Source organism: Chrysemys picta, chromosome 2, assembly GCF_011386835.1.
Source record: "Chrysemys picta bellii isolate R12L10 chromosome 2, ASM1138683v2, whole genome shotgun sequence".
Lineage (NCBI taxonomy): Eukaryota > Metazoa > Chordata > Testudines > Emydidae > Chrysemys > Chrysemys picta.
This window is the reverse complement of record NC_088792.1, coordinates 204,059,242-204,077,785: the sequence shown is the minus strand read 5'-3', so window position 1 is coordinate 204,077,785 and position 18,544 is coordinate 204,059,242. Positions and strand designations below refer to the sequence as shown.

Sequence of the window (18,544 nt, the reverse complement as noted above, 5' to 3'; positions counted from 1 at the left end):
ACATTTAGCTATGTTCAAATGTGTATTGTGCCCAGTTTACCAAGCAATCCAGATGCTCTGTATCAGTGACCTGTCTTCTTCATTATTTACCATTCCCCCAATTTTTATGTCACCTGCAAACTCTCCTTTAGGTTTCCGGTCACATACCCCACTTTGGGGTTTCTCACCTTTCCCTGAGGGTTCTGCTTTTTGGGTACATCCTTTTTCCACCTCCCTTCCATTGCCCCTCTCACCCTTTCTTCACAGGACTCATCTTCCGTGTCCTTGTCTTTGCTTCATCCCTTGCTTGGCCTCTTCCGCCCTTCCACTCTATTCACTGTATAGGGGAGAGTATCTGTCAGTTCTTCTTCACAGGCTCCTTCTGCTTCCCCTTATCTGCGGCTGCCCTCATGTCTCCCACACTCCTTCTACTGGCGGGTTAAATGGGGGTTAACTATCGGTGGTAGAGCTGAGTAGGGCATAGATCCTCTTTGCTCTCCATGTACTCCCTGCTTGTGCTGTTCCACTCTGCAGAAGCAACTGCAGCTCTGGCTCCTTGGTGTGGGATGCAGTGAAAGCAAGGATTCTATCTGTCACTCCTAACTGCTGTTCTGCCAGCCCATCCTCTATTGAGGAAATAAAGACTGATGGGCGGTAACGCCTCCTATTGGCTGCTCATGGTAACAGGCTACAGCCATTGCATCCATACACATTTATTATAAGCTTCTAAAAATATCATGGAACATGTTAACAGCAGTTCTCCTGTGACGGGTTGGGTCACAGAAACCTCCTTTGGGACTGCCACCTGACGTGCCTAGACTACCTCTCAGCCTGTTTTCCCTGCCAGCTTGGGACTTCAGTAAAACCTTGCCTTGTTTGAGCCAGACACGCTTGCCTGCTGCAAACACAGATCCAGGTCTGAACCACGTCCCCCACAAGCTGCAGGCTTGACTGTAAACAGCTAAGAAGTGCTTCTGTCTCCAGCACTCAGATACCCAGCTCCCAATAGGATTCAAACTCCAAATAATTCAGTTTTACCCTCTATAAAGCTTATACAAGGTAAACCCATAAATTGTTCGCCCTCTATAACACTGATAGAGAGATATGCACAGCTGTTTGCCCCTCCTCCCCCCAGGTATTAATACTTACTCTGGGTTAATTAATAAGTAAAAAGTGATTTTATTAAATATAAAAAGTAGGATTTAAGTGGTTCCAAGTAATAACAGACAGAACAAAGTGAATTACCAAGCAAAATAAAACAAAACATGCAAATCTAAGCCTAATACAGTAGGAAACTAAATGCAGGCAAATCTCACTCTCAGAGATGTTCCAATAAGCTTATTTGACAGACTAGCCTCCTTCTAGTCTGGGTTCAGCAATCCCTCACACCCCTGTGGTTACTGTCCTTTGTTCCAGTTTCTTTCAGGCATCCTTTGGGGTGGAGAGGCTATCTCTTGAGCCAGCTGAAGACAAAGTGGAGGGGTTTCCAATGGGCTTATATAGCCTCCCCCTGTGTAGACTTACAGCTACAAGATGGAGTTTTGGAATCAACTGGGCAAGTCACATGTCCATGCATGACTCAGTGCTTTACAGGCCGATGCCATATTAGCCCGAATGTTCCCAGGAAAGCTCAGATATGGATTGGTGTCTATCAAGGTCCATTGTTGGCCAAGTACTCCCAATTACTTGAATAACCCCTTCACGCTATGTTGACCAAATCTGCCTTAGGTGCTTTCTACAACAAACACTTTAAATACAAGCAAGAGCCAATGTTCATAACTTCAGATATAAAAATAATACATGCATACGAATAGGATGAATACATTCAGTAGAACATGACCTTTGCAAAGATATATTACATGGCATATGTAGCATAAAATGTATTCCAGTTATGTCATATTTACATTCACAAGCATATTTCTATAAAGCATTATGGGGTGCAACTTCACATCTCCTTCTTAGCAGAGAGCACTCCTGAGGCTTCCTGTTCTAGTGAAACATCCACTTCTATCAAGTAGCAACCTATCTTCAGAGACAATTTTTGTTGACCTTGTCTACTATCGGTGGTCTTTAAGTACATGGCTGGTTTCCTGGGTATGGAAGCATAGCAATATGAGAATTGGCCTCCTTGCATAAATTAAAATTGCCTCCCCAATCCCATTTCCTGCTCACCATTTAGAAGTGCTCGTTTCCTACACTCCTTTAACTTCACTCACTCAAATGGTCCATCCTAATCCACGCTACCAACTTCTTCTGTTTAAAATAGTTCACACCACCCTAGTCCCAGTTAGAGGGTCTGGTGGTTTCTGTCCCATACTCCTTTGCATCCTGTGCACATAGGGGTGGAGTGGGGATCTTGCATTCCTCCCATACATGCACTCATCAAGGGTGTGGGGATCATTGGTCTCGCACTCTTCTCTCACTCAGGCTTATGCACAACTATTTTGCCCACCCCTCCTACCCTACACACAGCTTTATGTAGTCTCATTCTGTACCTCACCACCCTGCTCTCTACATACTCACATTCTCTTGCTCACTCGAATTTTGCGCACAGGTGCTATAGAATGGCAGGCTGCTGCCATACCATTTCTGGGCCAGGGAGGAGGTGCTTCTGCACTAAAACAATATGCAAACTCCTTTTTCAAGCTAAATACAATACCTGTGCTACAGGTCAAGGTTCCTCTCCTAGTGATCTGATCTGTATCTATTATTCTCAATTTTGCACACACCCTATCACCATAGATCTGTCCATTTGTATAAAGAGGACTGCACAGGATTCTGACTGAAGCCCAGCAGCACAGCTCCTTCATTAGTTGGAGGGGACACTAAGAGTAAGTGAGATCTTCTTCTTTACCCTCCCCTTCCCCCCTTCCCCCCCCCCCCAAAAAAAGCAGCCAGAGCTGAATCCACTACCTCTCAAGAAAGTGAGAGACTGGAACTGGGAATTGAACCTGGGACTTTCCCACATGGCAATATAGATCAGTATCCCAGCCTAATGGTGTTCTGTTTGTAGAGGAATCTGATCAGAAAGTGGCACTAATGCAAAGTAGAGGGGAACAACAAGCTGGTCCTATGACTTAGGGTCCATCTTTCTGCTCTAAACTATAACTTGTTACCATGTGGGCAACGGACCTATAATATCTGATCTGTCCAGGAGAGGGCTGGACAGTGCAGAACACATGTTTGGGGGAAAATTCAGGACTGAGAGTCTGTTGGGATTACCCTGCAAGTAAAAAGCAAGGCAGGTGGAAGTCAGAATGTGGGTGGTGTGTTGCTGACAGGCTGCTGGAGTCAGAGCTGCAGCTGTACACACACATTCAGGGTGTGACCTGTTGGCTGTTTGTGAGCAGCCCAGGTTGGGAGCAACAATAGCAAAGCATTGTGAGACACCCCAGGTTGTGGGGCAGGCGGTGACACAATCTCTGACTGGTCTGGATTGCATCCCAGAATGTGACAATAGCCTACGAGTGGGAACACAGATGGAGGCATGGAGAGGTGAACTGACTCGCATACGCATACAACAGGATGGTGGTCACAATCTCCTGAGTCACATCTCCTGAGTCCTAGGGGAGAGCCCCACTCACTGGACCACATTGCCTCTCCAGCTATTGACTTCATCCAAATGTAGATGTGTTTCCTGAATAAGATGGTGTTGGGGTGGGGGGAAAGGTATTGTTATCCTTGATGGACATGTGAAAAGTTTTCAAATAATAATTTCGATATTTTAAAATATTTTTGTAAAATATATTTGTTTGCAGAGGACCTTTTATCCTAGCATGACTTCATGTTAGCTATAGGAAATCATTGCATTAAGCTGGAAAGCAGATTAACTCTCTGAACATCTAAAAATACAAATTGTAGAATATCTTGTACATATGGTAGTGGATGAGTAAGTTTTAAATAGTTTTGCTGTTTATAACACACAAGGGATTTAGTTTAGGAGTGCATTAATTATAATCTATAGTAGTTTAATAGCTAAAATAACCCCAGTTCAATAGCCAGGAACCAAGAGGCAATAGATAGTTTTTATTTGGATTCCCACATTTTATGTGTCCTTAGTTAGAGTTCAGAATGTGTTGTCTACCAGCTGATAGCTAGACACTAAAGTGGATTTACCTATTTAGTAGAGTTCCTCCCTCCTCTCTGATCCCATGACTGGAGAAGCAAAGCCAGAGACCTGTTCTTACTGAACTAACTGAACACTGTTATAAATCTGGAGTAACACTATTGAAGCTTAGAGCGTAACACTTGATTTATCCCCTATAGTTCAGAGCAGAATTTGACCGAATGGAGGTTTTGCCATTGACTTTAATGGCACCAGGATTGGGCTCCAAGGCAATCATAATCTATAGGCAGCAATCCTGCCAAGTGCCCCAAAAGGAAGCCTTGCCTCTGAGCAAACCAGTAGGAACAATGCTGAGCTTGTGTTAGCTGGAAATTGTTCACAATTGCACAAAAATAAATGAAAGTTGTCCTGATAAAATCCTCCTGTGTAGTGAAGCTGCCATGCTCTTAGATTTATGATTAGGGAGTATCATCCTCCTTTTCAGGCCTCATTTGAAGGCTATTTTATTGAACAAAAATAAATCTTTTCTGTCGAGTACTAGCTCTATGAAAGTCTGCCCCTTCCCTCCTTAAAGTGGTCAACTTGCAATAGATTTTCTTTTTACACAAACATGGAGCAAGCCATTAAAGGTAGTAGAAGAGGGAAGTAGCCTAAAGTAGCTAGATTTGGGAGATGGGAGGAGTCTGAAAGCTCAGCCATGGACTGATGAGGAGGGTGGGTGAGGAGGGTGCTTCTTCTTGGAACGTTATAAGTGGTTGGAATACAAAAAGCAAGATGGTCAGTTTTGAATCCAGGCTACTCTGTAGATTTGTAGCCTGCCAGCTTCTTTGCCTAATAATGGATATTATCATTTCTCTTCCAAACTTTAACCTACCGAAGCCAAATTCCAGCTTCATGGAAGTGGATGCCATTCACTTACACCCATTGACTTTAGCCCTAAAATAGAAAATTCAGATAAACAGAACTAATGACTTTGACACCTGCTGTAAACATATAAGAAAAAAACTATTCCTTTTCCTTTGGATGACTGAAGACTGTTGAAACTTGAAACAGTGGTAATTGTTTCATTTCTGGGTCCTAGGTGTAAAAGCAATTGCCTGTGAAATGATATTCAAAAATGAATAAAGCTGTAAAGTTTTTATCTAACTTGCAAAATAAATTCAGTACTCAAGTGAGGCAGCTACTAGGCTGCCTTTAATCAAGCACTTCCGTGTATGCGACAGGCAAGGATTAGGCTGTGTTGCTTACACATACGTAGTCTTCCCTTTTCCTACACTACTTTTCTGCACTGTTTCCAAAATATGTTTCATATCCATTGTGAGTAACATTCTTGGATTTCTCCCAGATCAATCAAACATAAATCACTTCTGCAGAAAGCAGGTTTTGCCACAAGTTGGGGGGATGGGGAACAGACTTCCTTCTTTGGTGAACTTTTAACTACTGCAATTGCATTTTACTGTAAGTGGCTGTGATTAGCAAAAGCTAATAGAAAAGAATCTGATTTTCTTACTGTGTCAGTTTTATGAAGGTGATGGTCTCTGCCAACTGCAGGGGTTTGGGTGCAACTAGTCAATAATCGGGAATTGCTTGTATCTGTTTCAGAGCTCACTGAAGAGAAGAGGCAGCCGGGAAATGCACAAAGAAAAGAAGACATTCACCCAGGTACCATTTTCAAGAATGTGTGATGATTTTCATAATCGTGACAATAAAATGGGGAAAACTAAAAGTATCTCTTTACTGGGTGTTGACAGAATCACCAAAAATGTCAAACAGACCTGATTAGACTTAATCCACTGAGACATTTCAGATAATTTAGAAGCAATTTAGGACGTGAATTTGATTTTTAAACTCTGCAGCTCTTCAGTTTTATTCTCATCTCTGGTATCTAGACTCAGGCTAACATTTTTTTTTTTCAGGAAAAGAAAATCACCTTGCCTCATAAAGTAATTGGATCATAGCTCAGGGACTAACTAAATTTATACATGGTGCCAAAGTCTTTGTGCTAATGAGCATCATGGCACCAGATGGAGTTCACACACTGAAACAACACCTAATGTGTTCTGGTGTCAGAGCCCAAGGTTTGGTTTCTCGTGTGAGGTGAACAGCATGTGAACTTAAAAATATTTGCTTCCTCTAGCTCAGTTAAAATAAAGAGGCTGTGCTATCTGCCCCCCCCCCCCCACTTGAATGCTGATTTTATTGAATTTCCATAGTCTGATTCTCCCCAGGAAAGCAGTCGTCCCGGATTCCTTTCCTTTTTGTGCTGACTGTAGTGGTTGAAGTCTTTTCTGGTCTCCATTCCATTAGCTAGTTAATAACGCTGAGATGAGGGTAGGGTTTCAGATCACTGTGAAGAGGAGTCAATAGCAGCATCACAGCTCTGTTGGAGAGAGAGAGAGAGAGATTGTACCTCCGGTTTTTCTCTCTAGTTCCCCTCAGCCCCCATCTGCAAACTGAATATATTAATGTGATTTCATCCTTATAGGTTTTTTCTAAGTTGATGGAATCTTAACATCCATTGATTTGTAATAATAATAATACAACACTTAGCACTTTATGTCATCACCAGCCCCTGCGGCATGGGTAAGATGGGGAAGGGAGATTTACTGCACCAGTGGTATCTGGAAGCACCCGACCTGCAGAGAACACAGGCAGACACAATGCCGCCTCTAGGAAACAAATGTAGGAATTCATCGGAAGCAGCCTTTGAAAGGGTGCAATGTACTCTCCTCCCAAATGGCCAGCTGATGAGCAGACTACTGGTAACTCTTGATGGGGGGGGACAAAATTTAAAGATCAGGGGGCACGTGATCGCTCCATACGTTGCCTATAGCCCCTGTCCCACTCCCCCTGCAGCTCCCACACCTGCTTCAAGCCGGCACCGCCTTGCCTCCTCTCCCTTCACGTCTCCTTCCCCACTTACTTCTCCCATTGCCTCCCCGCTGCAGGCTCGGTGCAGACCGGACACCTACTGCCAAGCAGGTTAACTGCAGCTGCAAGCAAGGAAGGGATGGGACTCAGAGGGCTTTGCCGCATCCTTTCTGGCAGAGCTGCGCTGTCAGCCCCATCTCTCTTCCCTGCTCTGGGCGTCTCTTAGTGGAGCTCAGCGGGAGCTCTAGGTACTGGTGCCTTTCTCAGGCACATCCCCCTGAGCTGCGCTCAGCCCAACTCCCAACCTGGCAGAAATCTGGGAGGGGGGAGCACATGACCCCATGTGCCCCCCGCCACAGCAACGCCTGTGATGAGGATGATTATTTAAATGATCAGCTATTTGGGGCCGGGTTTTTTTCTACGTGTCTGTAAAGCACCTGGCAAACTATTGGGTTTATATAAATGATTATAAGCAAGGGCTTGGTCATGCCCACTTCAGGTTGTCTGGTGCAGCTGGCAGGACAAACATTCTTTTTCCATGCACTCAGGGAAAGCAAGCAGGTTCACAAACAGAGGATTCCTTATGCTCCCATCCCCAGCCCCTCCCCCCCGCAATGCCCCAAGAACAGTCAGAATTTGATCCTATGCCTTTATAAAGATCTTTACAAACATTGACTAACTCACTTTCACATCACCTTGGTGTGGGATAGGCAAGAAAATATTATAATCCCCACATTGTAGTCAGAGAGAGGCTAAAGCCCAGGTCCTCAAAGGTATCCTCATTGAAATAAGTGGGAGTTAGTTGCCTAAATACCTTTTGAGAATCTGGACCTAAGTGACTTGTCCAAGATCACAAAGTGACTCTTTATGTCTCATGTCCACTCTTTTCTGGACTGGTTTTGCCAGCAAAGGTGACCATGAATTTAGATTCTAATAGTAGCTTGATGCGATCTGTGGACTTAAATATTCATAGACTACATCAGGACCAATTTCTCACCTACTGTGTGTTCACAGTGGGAAAATATGCAGAACTGTTCCATCCTCCGCAGTGCAGATCCAGTAAATACCCTGTAAAATTATTTTGAAATAAAGGGAAAACAAAACAAGTCTTTTAGTAGTGCTTCTCCACCATTAAGTGTATTGAAGAAAAAAGTTTCTATTCAGCAAAGCTAAAGAATGGAGCTACTTGGGAAATGCCAGGCAGCAATCAAAACACAAAGGAAACAGCACAAGGTAGGAGGGTTGGCACTCAGACAGCTGCTTGGGTACTAGCAATGGTACCTTGTCGTCAGACTTCCAATGCAATAAATGCTTAACCATCTTCTGCCTGGCAATACCCTTGAGCAGGTGGTTGTGAGGAGATAGTAGTTTGTCTCTATTTCTCTTTGTGTCTGCTTGCCAGCAAAAGAAATACCATATTTTGGAATTTTTGATCAGATCCTCAATCTCATGACAGAATTGACACCAGTGGTGGGCAACCTGGGGCCCATCAGGGTAATCCGCTGCTGGACCACAAGACAGTTTGTTTACATCGACCGTCCACAAGCACAGCCGCCCACAGCTCCCAGTTGCTTGCGAGCCGATTTTTGATGGCACGCGGCGGCGGGCTGAGCGGCTCAGGCTACCACTGCTCTGGGGTTCTGGCTGTTGCCCCCGTTGCCAGCCGGGGTCCCGGCCACCAGCCCCACTCAGCGCCCGCTGCTGGCCTGGGGACCCCCAGGGAACCCCAGGCTGGCAGCAGGCTCAGCAGGCCGGCGGCTGAGACCCTGGCTGGCAGGAGCCAGCGTCCGGAACCCCAGAGTGGCGGCGGGTTGAGCCACTCAGCCCGCTGCCAGCCTGGGGTTCCATTCATTCAGCCGGCGGCAGGCTGAGCAGGGCTGGCGGTGGGCTGAGCAGGGCCTGGGATCCTTGTCTGGGGTTCCAGCCATCAGCCCTGCTCAGCCTGCTGCTGGTCTGGGGTCCAGCCGCTTGCCCTGCTCAGCCCGCTGCCGGTCTGGGGTTCCATTCACCCAGATCGTCAGCGGGCCGGTGGCCGGGACCCCAGTCCGGTAGCAGGCTGAGCCGCTCAGTCCGCTGCCGGTCTGGGGTTCCATCCGCCAGCTCCTGCAAGATGGGATCCCGGCCGCCGGCCCCCCTCAGCCCGCTACCAGCCTGGGGTTCTGCTCACCCAGGCCGGCAGGAGGCTGAGTGGGGCCGGCAGCCAGAACCCCTGAACGGCAGCAGGCTGAGTGCTGCCGGCACCTCACACTGGCAGCGGACTGAGCCACTCAGCCCTCCGCCGGCCCTGCTCAGCCCGCCACGACCCACTCAGCCTGCTGCCAGCTGAGTGAATGGAACCCCAGGTTGGCAGCGGGCTGAGCGGGGCTGGTGGCTGGAACCCCAGACAAGGATCCCAGGCAAGGATCACACTAAATTGATAAGATCTGCATTTTAATTTTATTTTCAATGAAGCTTCTTAAATATTTTAAAAATCTTATTTACTTTAAATACAACAATGGTTTATTTATATAATATAGACATAGAGAGAGACCTTCTACAAAAGTTAAAATGTATTACTGGCACGCGAAACCTTAAATTACAGTGAACTTGGCACACCATATCTGAAAGGTTGCTGACTCCTGGTGTAGGGTGTCCTACATACTACTTCTTTAAAATTGACATCAGCTGGTCAAGAAATCATTGATATTTCTTGTACACAAAGCTTCTGAAGGGACATGTACATGAGAGTTGGAATTTTATACTTCTGGCATGCATAGACATTGCTGACAAATCTGTTCTGAGCATTTTATCCCCTTGGAAAAGCTCTTGAAGGATTGAGATTTTCTGTTAGCATGCATGTGAACTAGGGAAATAGCTATGTCACCTTTCCAAAGGGAATCCATATTTGGTAGTTGGGATTAACATCCAGCAATTCTGTTGTCTTGTATCTGTCTTTTTTCCCCATGATTTTGAATGGAAACAACTTTTTCTTTTTTGTTCTGCTTTGTCAGTTGTGAAAAAGATTGTTAGACTTACTATTATCTATCCTACTTTAACACTTTAGTCAAAAGACTAATAATATTATAAGAATAATAACCAATGGTGCTTTTCTTCTGGTAAAACAACACTTAACTGCGGAAGTATTCAACTTGCGTTGAGCAACGAAGTTGGACACAAGCATTAAGGGCCTGGCACAAAATCCATTGAAGTCAATGAGAATTTTTCTTTCTTTTTTTTTTTTTAAGCAGACACATTCATCTTGTATTGCCTCAAGAATAGCTAGGAGACTATTGTTTATAGGTTTGAAATCCAGTGCAAATTAAGTCTGAAATTCTCCTTTACCTTAATGGGACCAGGATCAAGCCTGTACAGCTAACACCAATGAAAAAGATATGTGTGATGACTGTTGCTTTTACAGTGTGTATGAATGAAGTTATCAACAAAAAGGGAGATACAAGAACCTGGGTAATTACACAGGAATTTCCATACAGATTGCTGGGCTTGGCAGCCAACGAAAGCAGACAAATAAGATGAATTCTATTGGGTTTCAAAGAAAGCATAAAGGGAATTTCATATGAGAGCATTTATGGCAGTTTAAAAAAAATGTGGGACTTGTCTAAATTTGATTTTATATGTTCTCAAGTATACAAATAACTGTTCTTAATTTCCTTACAGATGAATCCAGCACTGATCTAGACAAAACTGTTCTTAAAAGTAAAGTCTATAATGGTGATGATAAACTTATTGTCAGAACAAAAAAGAAAAACAATGCATTCTTTAGAGTACAAAACCCCATTCTGCAGCACCGAATAAAGATGTTTTACTCTTAAAGCCAGACTTAGCCAAAGCAAGCAAAACCTTCCAGGGATTTCAGTGGGAGCTGCATAAACTTTTGTCATGGCTGAATTTGGTACTTAATTTCCAACATCTAATTGCTAGTGAAGATGCAAGCAACTTGCAAACAGCTGAGACTTCACAATCGAAGCTGTGTGTGCATGTGCTTGTGTATGAGAATGCAAATATATTAACACAGATAAGGAATCTATTGTAAAGACTCTCATTATAATTGTTAGTAGTTTATACCTTCTTGAACGTATTTATAAAAAATCAAAGTATTGGTGCCAGAGCAATTATGACCACTGTCTTAACCAATCAACCCAATTTGTATTTGTTTTGATCTGTTTGATTCTGGTACTCCTGCTCATCTCTGAGGTGATTGGCAGCTTTGATTTTTTTGGAGGTGTATGAATCTTTTGTTTACATATTTCATGTTCTCACTTAGCCTGTTAACTTCCTTACTGTTTTTTAAAAACCATATCTTGCTCCCAGGAAAGCCAGTGCCAAAACTCCCACTGACTTCAATGGAGCAGAACTGGGCCATAGTTGCCCAATTTACTCTGTATCTGTTATAACTGAAGTTAAATAATTAGTGTATATTTGAACAGAGGTAGTGATAGATTATTGTAAGTAACAGATGTTGATGATGATGTAATGAGGTGTACTTTAGGAATTAAACTCCCCCAGGCAGATTGCATAGTCTTGTTCCAAATTTTTATCTAAACTGGGTGACTAATTAAAATGGGCATTTCTTCTTCTGACTTTTGTTTCACTTACTGTGCGTTGTAACAAAAGCTGTACTTGTGAATTGTAACACAGTGTTGCTGAAACTGAAATGGAGGGTCCATAGCTTCTTGTACATGTGTCCTCATGGCCCTCCCTGCCAAGGATTTCCCTACACCTCCCCTGAATTTCCCCAACATCCCCCCTCCCCCCGCAGTTTTGTGAACTTGTTACATGCAGTGTTGCCAATTTAGTGATTGTTTGGAAATTTGAATTGAAATTGAAACATTAATACACACTTTAAAAGCATAGAAAGTGTATGATCTAATACGTGTATCTGAAAAAGTATAATAGATTTGAAAAGTATGAACATAGACTAGCTTCCTTATACACAGGGCCGGCTCTAGCTTTTTTGCTGCCCCAAGCAGCAAAAAAAAGCGCAGCCCCCCCGCCGAGCGCCGGAGCCCGCCCCCCCCTGCACCGAGCACCGCCGGAACCGCCTCGAGCCCCGCGCCGCCCCCCCCAGCGCCGCGCCGCCGGAGCCCGCCCCCACCCTCTGCCGAGCGCCGCCGGAATCCCCCTCCAGCGCCGCACCCCCACCGAGCGCCGCGCGACGGAACCCCCCCGAGCGCCGAGCCCCACGCTGCCGGAGCCCGCCCCCCGCCGAGCGCCGCCGGAACCCCTCTCCAGCGCTGCGCCGCCCCCTCTGCGAGCCCCGCGCAACCGGAGCCTGCCCTCCCGTGGAATGCCGCACTGCGCTCCCCCCGCCGCCCCTTACCAGGTGCTGCCCCAAGCATGTGCTTGGGTGCCTGGTGCCGGCCCTGCTTATACAGCTGTTTTTTCTGACAGCGTCAGTGCATTCATTTTGGTGATGTTGGCCAACCTAATAATTTCAAATCATGATTTGTAAGCAAAGTCTAATTGAGCTCTCCCTGACAGCTAGTGGCTGGAGGGAAAGGCTTCAGGACCAGATTGTATTTACATTCACACCTAATCTACCTAGGTATCCAGCAAACAGAGCTGTGTTGACCAAGTGATACATTGTGGCTGGGGTTGGGTTACAAATCACTTGAATGTGAGCCGGGGGGGGGGGCGGGGGGAGTGGGGGGGAGGGAGGCGGCGCCGGGGGAGGAGGGGGAATGAAATGTTGTTGTTCTTATTGTATGAGTAAAGGGCAGTAGAACTGTACTTAGCCTGTGCCAATTGAGGGCATCAAGAGAGAGGGTGGGGACAGGTGTTTTGCTTGATGGTCTGCCTGAGTCACACGTACTATTTGACCTGTCCCTCTCCACTGCTTAAAGACAGAGCTGATTAGGCTCCTTTTGTTAAGTGACCACATCAGCTGAAGTCACCGATAATCAGGTCTATGTGCTTAGACCTGCTGTGGGACAGTGTTTCTGTGGAAGAGACAGCCCAGTCTGCATAGCAGCAAGGTTCCCCCACTGAGAGCTCAGCTGAAATCACTGAGAGGTGGGTGGAACCTCAAGAGACCAACTCGCAGAGGTCACAGTGGCAGGTGGCAGCAGAAGGTGACGGCGCAGGGCCATTGGCAACAGAGTGATGGAGTGAACAGTGGCACAACGACCAACAGTGGCCAGAGCGAACAGTGAGCAGCTGGAGAAACAAGCAAGATGTCTTCTTGCCCCCCAACTGGGAGGTGAACTCATGTGAAAGCACCTCTGAACTCTTGAGTCTCCACTGACCAAGGACAGCAACCGTGAGTGTTAATGAGGCTGTTAAGAATGCTGGAGACACAACACAGTTCATGCGAACAAACATGTCTGTGGCATCATACTTTCTATTTAAGCAAGAGATACCACACACTACAAACTGGAGGCCAATGTTAAGTGCATTGTCACTTGTTCATCCTGAAGTTGAACACTTGTTCTGAACAAGACCAGCAAATGCTCACTATCTTTGTGCTAGGAACACAACTGACTGGCTAGAAGCATGTGGTGCAACAGTGAAAGACTCAACAATTGAAAAAGTGAAGAACTCTCTCACCACATTCAAAAAATTTGCATGGATGGCTGATGAATGCACCGATGCAAATGGGCATCAAGTATTAAGTCATTGTGTACGTTATCCTGATGTCAATGGGAGGCCAGTAGATGCATTTTTAGATGTTCAAGTTATAGAAGACAAATCAGCTGCATCTGTGACAACCCACATCTTAGAAGAGTTAAATGCTTGTCAATTGGACCCCAAACAGATGGCTGCTTGTGCATTTGATGGAGCTGCAAACTTCTCTGGAAGACAGGGTGGAGTACAAGCTTTGCTCAGAGAAAAGTGTAACCCTAATCTCTCCTATACACACTGTAGAGGCCATCTACTCCAACTAGCGCTAGTATGAGCTGCAGACTCTTCAAAAGACATTAAAAAAGCTATACATTTAATGTCTTCATTATATTCTTTTTTCAGCAAGAGTCCAAAAAGACTGAATATCTTGGAAAATATAGAAGATACACTGGGACTGAAGTTCAAATTAGTCCAACCTGGGAAAACCCTCTGGCTTTCTCATGAGCAATCCTTGGCTGTTGTCTTAAAATTACTCCAGCCGTTATTACTGGCTTTGGAAAGTATCTACCAAGATGGGAGGATCTAAGTAGTGAGGCTGGTGGATTATTTTGCTACTATGTTCAGAGAAGACTATTGCCATTCTCTCTCTTGTAAGTCTACTGTTGAAACCACTCTAGGCATCTGCTACAACAATAGTAGATCTTTGTCCAGCAATAGAAGCTACATTTGGATCAATCAGAGATCTATCCATTGAAAAAGTACTGGAAGAAACAAAGACTTCAGTCAAGAAGTTGACTAATGAAGGAATTTATATTGAATCCTTAAGTGAAGAGAACAAAAAGTGTTTGTTAAGACAACTGAAAAAGTACACAGACTTGATTCTTAAGTCGACAGCAGCGACTTCTAGATTCTACTCAACCTCTACGTAGCTTTTACAGATCCCTGTCCTATAAAGCACAGACAGTTGAGTGTAGTGAGGCACTACCAGCAATGGGGCTGCCATGTGCTCGGACAGAATAGAGAATTTGAACACAGAGTAGAATATCATATGACAAATGAATGAAAATTTGACTTCAACTTCTTTTTTATCATCACTAGTGGCTCGACCCGATCTTTATGCTGTGTTCCTGGGCTGAAAGAAGTAGGAATTCATCTCTTGCTACTCCCAGTCACAACAGCTACCGTTGAGCGTTCTTTTTCATCATTGAATAGAATTTTGTGTTCTGAAAGAAGTCGCCTTCTGCCTGATCATGTGAATGAACTAATGAGCATATTAATTGAAGGAATGGAAGTACCGGACACACGAGAAGCCACCAAAGATGAATGCATTGCATTCAAGAAGTTCATTAAAAGAGTTGTGCAAAATTAAAACAAGAAACCAAGGAAGATGTAGATGTAGTGCTTCATAGAAGGCTCGAGTAGCCAACCTTAATTTGTGTGATGATTTTAAAACCTGAGTTAAATCTAATAAAATAGTCATGAAACATTTTTCAGTTTTTACTGTGGTGCCATACAGACCACCTTCACTCTCATGGTCTCACCCCTCATCGGCCCTGACTCCCCCCCTGTAAATTCGATTTCCCCCCCCCCCATTTCAATTCCTGGGGAAAACACTGCTTCCAGCAACGTTGACAAAACCTACAACCTCCAAGAAATTATCTTTCAAAGACTGCCTTCCATAATTATACTGATGCTGATAACTGCGTCTCTTCGGAGACCAAATACCTACATCTCCATGACAAATAATAAAAGTGAATAATGCAAGAGAATAGTTCATCTTAAAATTTACTTAATCTTGCCTCTTATTTCTATGTAATACACACTAGAGATGTGGTTTTAAAATATCCCCAAAACAAAATCTCTTATTTAAGAGACTGTGCTTGCTTTAAAGTGAAAGTTTTCTAATGGGCTGGGTTTGGATTTTACAGAGGTGCTAGGATGACCATATTTCCCTAAACTGAAAATAGGACACTGGGAATGGATATGACCCTTCTGCCCCAGTCCTTCTCCCTCCTATTTTTCTCCATCCCCTTCTCTCTGTCCCTCTCCCTGACCCACTCTGCTCCTATTTCCCTCCTCCCCTGCCCTCTCCTCACTTCTCTGCATTGAGAGAATATGAGCTGCCTGGCATCGCTGTGCAGGATTGGCCCAAGCCAATGTCACAGAACCAGTGCTTAATTTGTGCTGGGGCTGAGCCCTGGCACCTTTAGGCTTGGCAATTCATAGCCCTTGCGCCTCTGGGATCCCAGCTAACAGCCGCCACTCTCCTGCCGTCCAGCTCTGAGGGCGCCACCACTGCCAGCAGCAGCACAGAAGTAAAGGTGTCAATACAGCATACTATGCCACCCTTACTTCTGCGCTGCAGCTGGAGGCAGCCCTGCCTTCGGAGCTGGCCAGCAGCCGCCTTTCTCCAGCTGCCCCAGCCAGTGCTTAATTTATGCCGGAGCTGAACCCCGGCACCTCTTTCATTACAAATTAAGCACTGCATGGATGTCACAACTCTTTTGGCCAAACTGGGCATTTTGTCCAATTTGCTCTTGCCCGAACATTCCTCTGCACCCTGCTAGGGTAAGAGCAAACGGGACAAATGCCCAGTTTTGCCAAAAAAGTCATGACGTCCAGGATGGAGCTTAAAAAGGGGACTGTCCCAGCTAAAACAGGATGTATGGTCACCTGAGTTAATGTATTCCTTTTCACTGTCATCTCTGGAGAGCTGGGCTCACACATAGTTTATATGACTGGTGACATGATGGTCACATCCTATTTCCCAACAATAGCAACAACAATCGTGCTTCTCATTTTCAAGAGGATTTACAAACATGTCCTATGTCACAAAATGTTGTGAGGATTCTTTAATCAAAGTCTAGTGCATGCTTTTCATTATGGCAAAACAACCACACAGTTTGACACACTTCCGAATGTTTGACACACTGCTGAGAAGACGACTGAATGGAGAAATGAGAAGCAACCTCATTCGTACAGTTAGCCTCTGCTTCATGCATGCTAAAAATTATCTAATTTATAATTAAAATTAAAAGGAAATAGTTCTAACAAAATACTACACCGTTTCATTTGAATCATTTTTTGTTGTTCGTAAAGTTTGTGCAATCTTTGATAAGACCTTGTTGTCTGCAAAACACATCAGCACAGTTATGCTATGATTTTTCTATTCATCTGGAAACTATGTTAATTTTACCAGGCCCAAGCCTTGAAATGTATCAACTTTATTTGTGATTTGCACAGCGTGCGCTCTTGCTCTCTCTCTTTCAATTGTATGTATGTTTGAAATTTCAAAGGAAAAAATGTGAAGATTTTGGTACTTAAACAATTGATTATGCCTTTATTATATAATAATTCTTTTTTGCGGGGGGGCTCTTCCTATTGGCAGGAGGACAGTGCTGACTTGAAGTGCCAGCTTCAGTTTGCCAAAGAAGAAGCAGTGCTAATGCGTAAGAAAATGGCCAAGCTGGGGAGGGAGAAAGATGAACTGGAACAGGAGCTCCAGAAGTACAAGTCCATCTATGGAGATGTGGATAGTCCACTCCCTATCGGGGAGGCAGGAGGGCCACCCAGCACCAGAGAGGCTGAGCTAAAACTTCGTCTGAAACTGGTGGAAGAGGAAGCTAACATACTGGGCAGGAAGATAGTTGAACTGGAGGTGGAGAACAGAGGTATTAAAGCTGAGATGGAGGACATGAGATGCCAGTATGAGAGAGAGTGTCTTAGCCGGGACCACATTTCAAGCATTCCTACCTCGCCATACGGTGACTCCATGGAGTCGGCAACAGAGCTGCGCCGTCACTTGCAGTTTGTTGAAGAAGAGGCGGAGCTGTTGAGGAGATCGATCTCTGAGATTGAGGATCACAACAAACAACTAACCAATGAACTGAACAAATTCAAGTTTGAGCCCAGTCAGGAGTCCAGCTGGCTGGATGATGGTGCCTCTAAATGCAGTGGATCCCTACAAGAGGAGTTGAAATCAGCGAGGATGCAAATCAATGAACTGAGTGGAAAAGTGATGAAACTCCAGTATGAGAATCGTGTGTTGATGTCCAATGTGCAGCGCTATGATCTTGTCTCTCACCTAGGGCTGCGCACTTCAAGTCCCAGGGACAGTGATGCTGAGAGTGATGCAGGAAAGAAAGAGAGTGACAGTGAAGAGGGCCGCCCAACTGAGCCAAAGAGAGAAGGACCCATTGGGGGCGAGAGTGACTCAGAAGAAGTTTATGAGAAGACGTCAGGTTTTGAGAGTGGTAAGCCATCAGAAGTTAGCGACCTCTGTTCTACTGAGTTAATGAGAGTGAAAGAGGACACTGAGTCTTTAATTAACATCAAACGAGAGGCTGAACGGCTTGAAAGGACAGTGCTCCATCTCATCACTGACACTGATAGTTTAATTTATGATGCCAAGGTGCACATCACCAGCAGTCCCTCCTCTGAGCAGGGTTTCAAAAGTGATGGAGAGAGAGGTGAGGATAAAAATGAACCAGAACTTCTGGACACTATCAATTCAAGGATGAAAGCTTTCCGTAAAGAACTACAGACCTTCCTGGAGAAGGTTGATCACATCGGGGAAGGCCTCAAAGAACAAATGGAAGACCTCTCTCCTTTGCCCCACCTGACAGAGTCTTCCAGTTTTCTGTCCACAATGACATCCATGTCTCGAGACTCGCCCATTGGTAACCTAGGAAAGGAGTTAATTACAGACTTCCAGGTAAGTGGGCTTCTTCTTTGCTTTCCCTCTGCTTATTGTTTCTCTTTCTTGCTGGCATTGCTACTCTAGAGCTAATTTCGCACACAGCTGCTTTATGATTTCAAATTGGCAGTGTATTACAGTCTAAAATGTAAAACAAACCCTTTTTAATGTTTTTATGCTCAACTACTTTGGTTCAGAGGCGGTTCCTCATGGTAAAAAGGCTAATCCGATGAAAGCAATAGGTATCTGGGGTTTTTGTTGTCTCTAGCAGCAACATTTCCTGATGAAGATGTGATTAGTTAAAAAATCCAAAGTAAATTTTCCTGTCAAAAGCAATCAGAAGCCTTGCTAATGAATGTATAGAGTTCTTTATT

General features: G+C 44.7%; 1 protein-coding gene across 5 annotated transcripts in view; it reads left to right on the top strand.

Annotated features, from left to right (window-relative positions):
- Nucleotides 1-18,544, top strand: part of MTCL1 (microtubule crosslinking factor 1) — a 196,429-nt gene that overhangs the window by 106,442 nt on the left and 71,443 nt on the right. For all 5 annotated transcript variants that reach the window (XM_065585255.1, XM_065585257.1, XM_065585254.1 and 2 more), the window contains exons 4-5: nt 5,648-5,707; nt 16,863-18,188. In XM_065585255.1, coding sequence (XP_065441327.1) covers nt 5,648-5,707; nt 16,863-18,188 — 1,386 coding nt within the window. The remainder of the gene's footprint in view (nt 1-5,647; nt 5,708-16,862; nt 18,189-18,544) is intronic.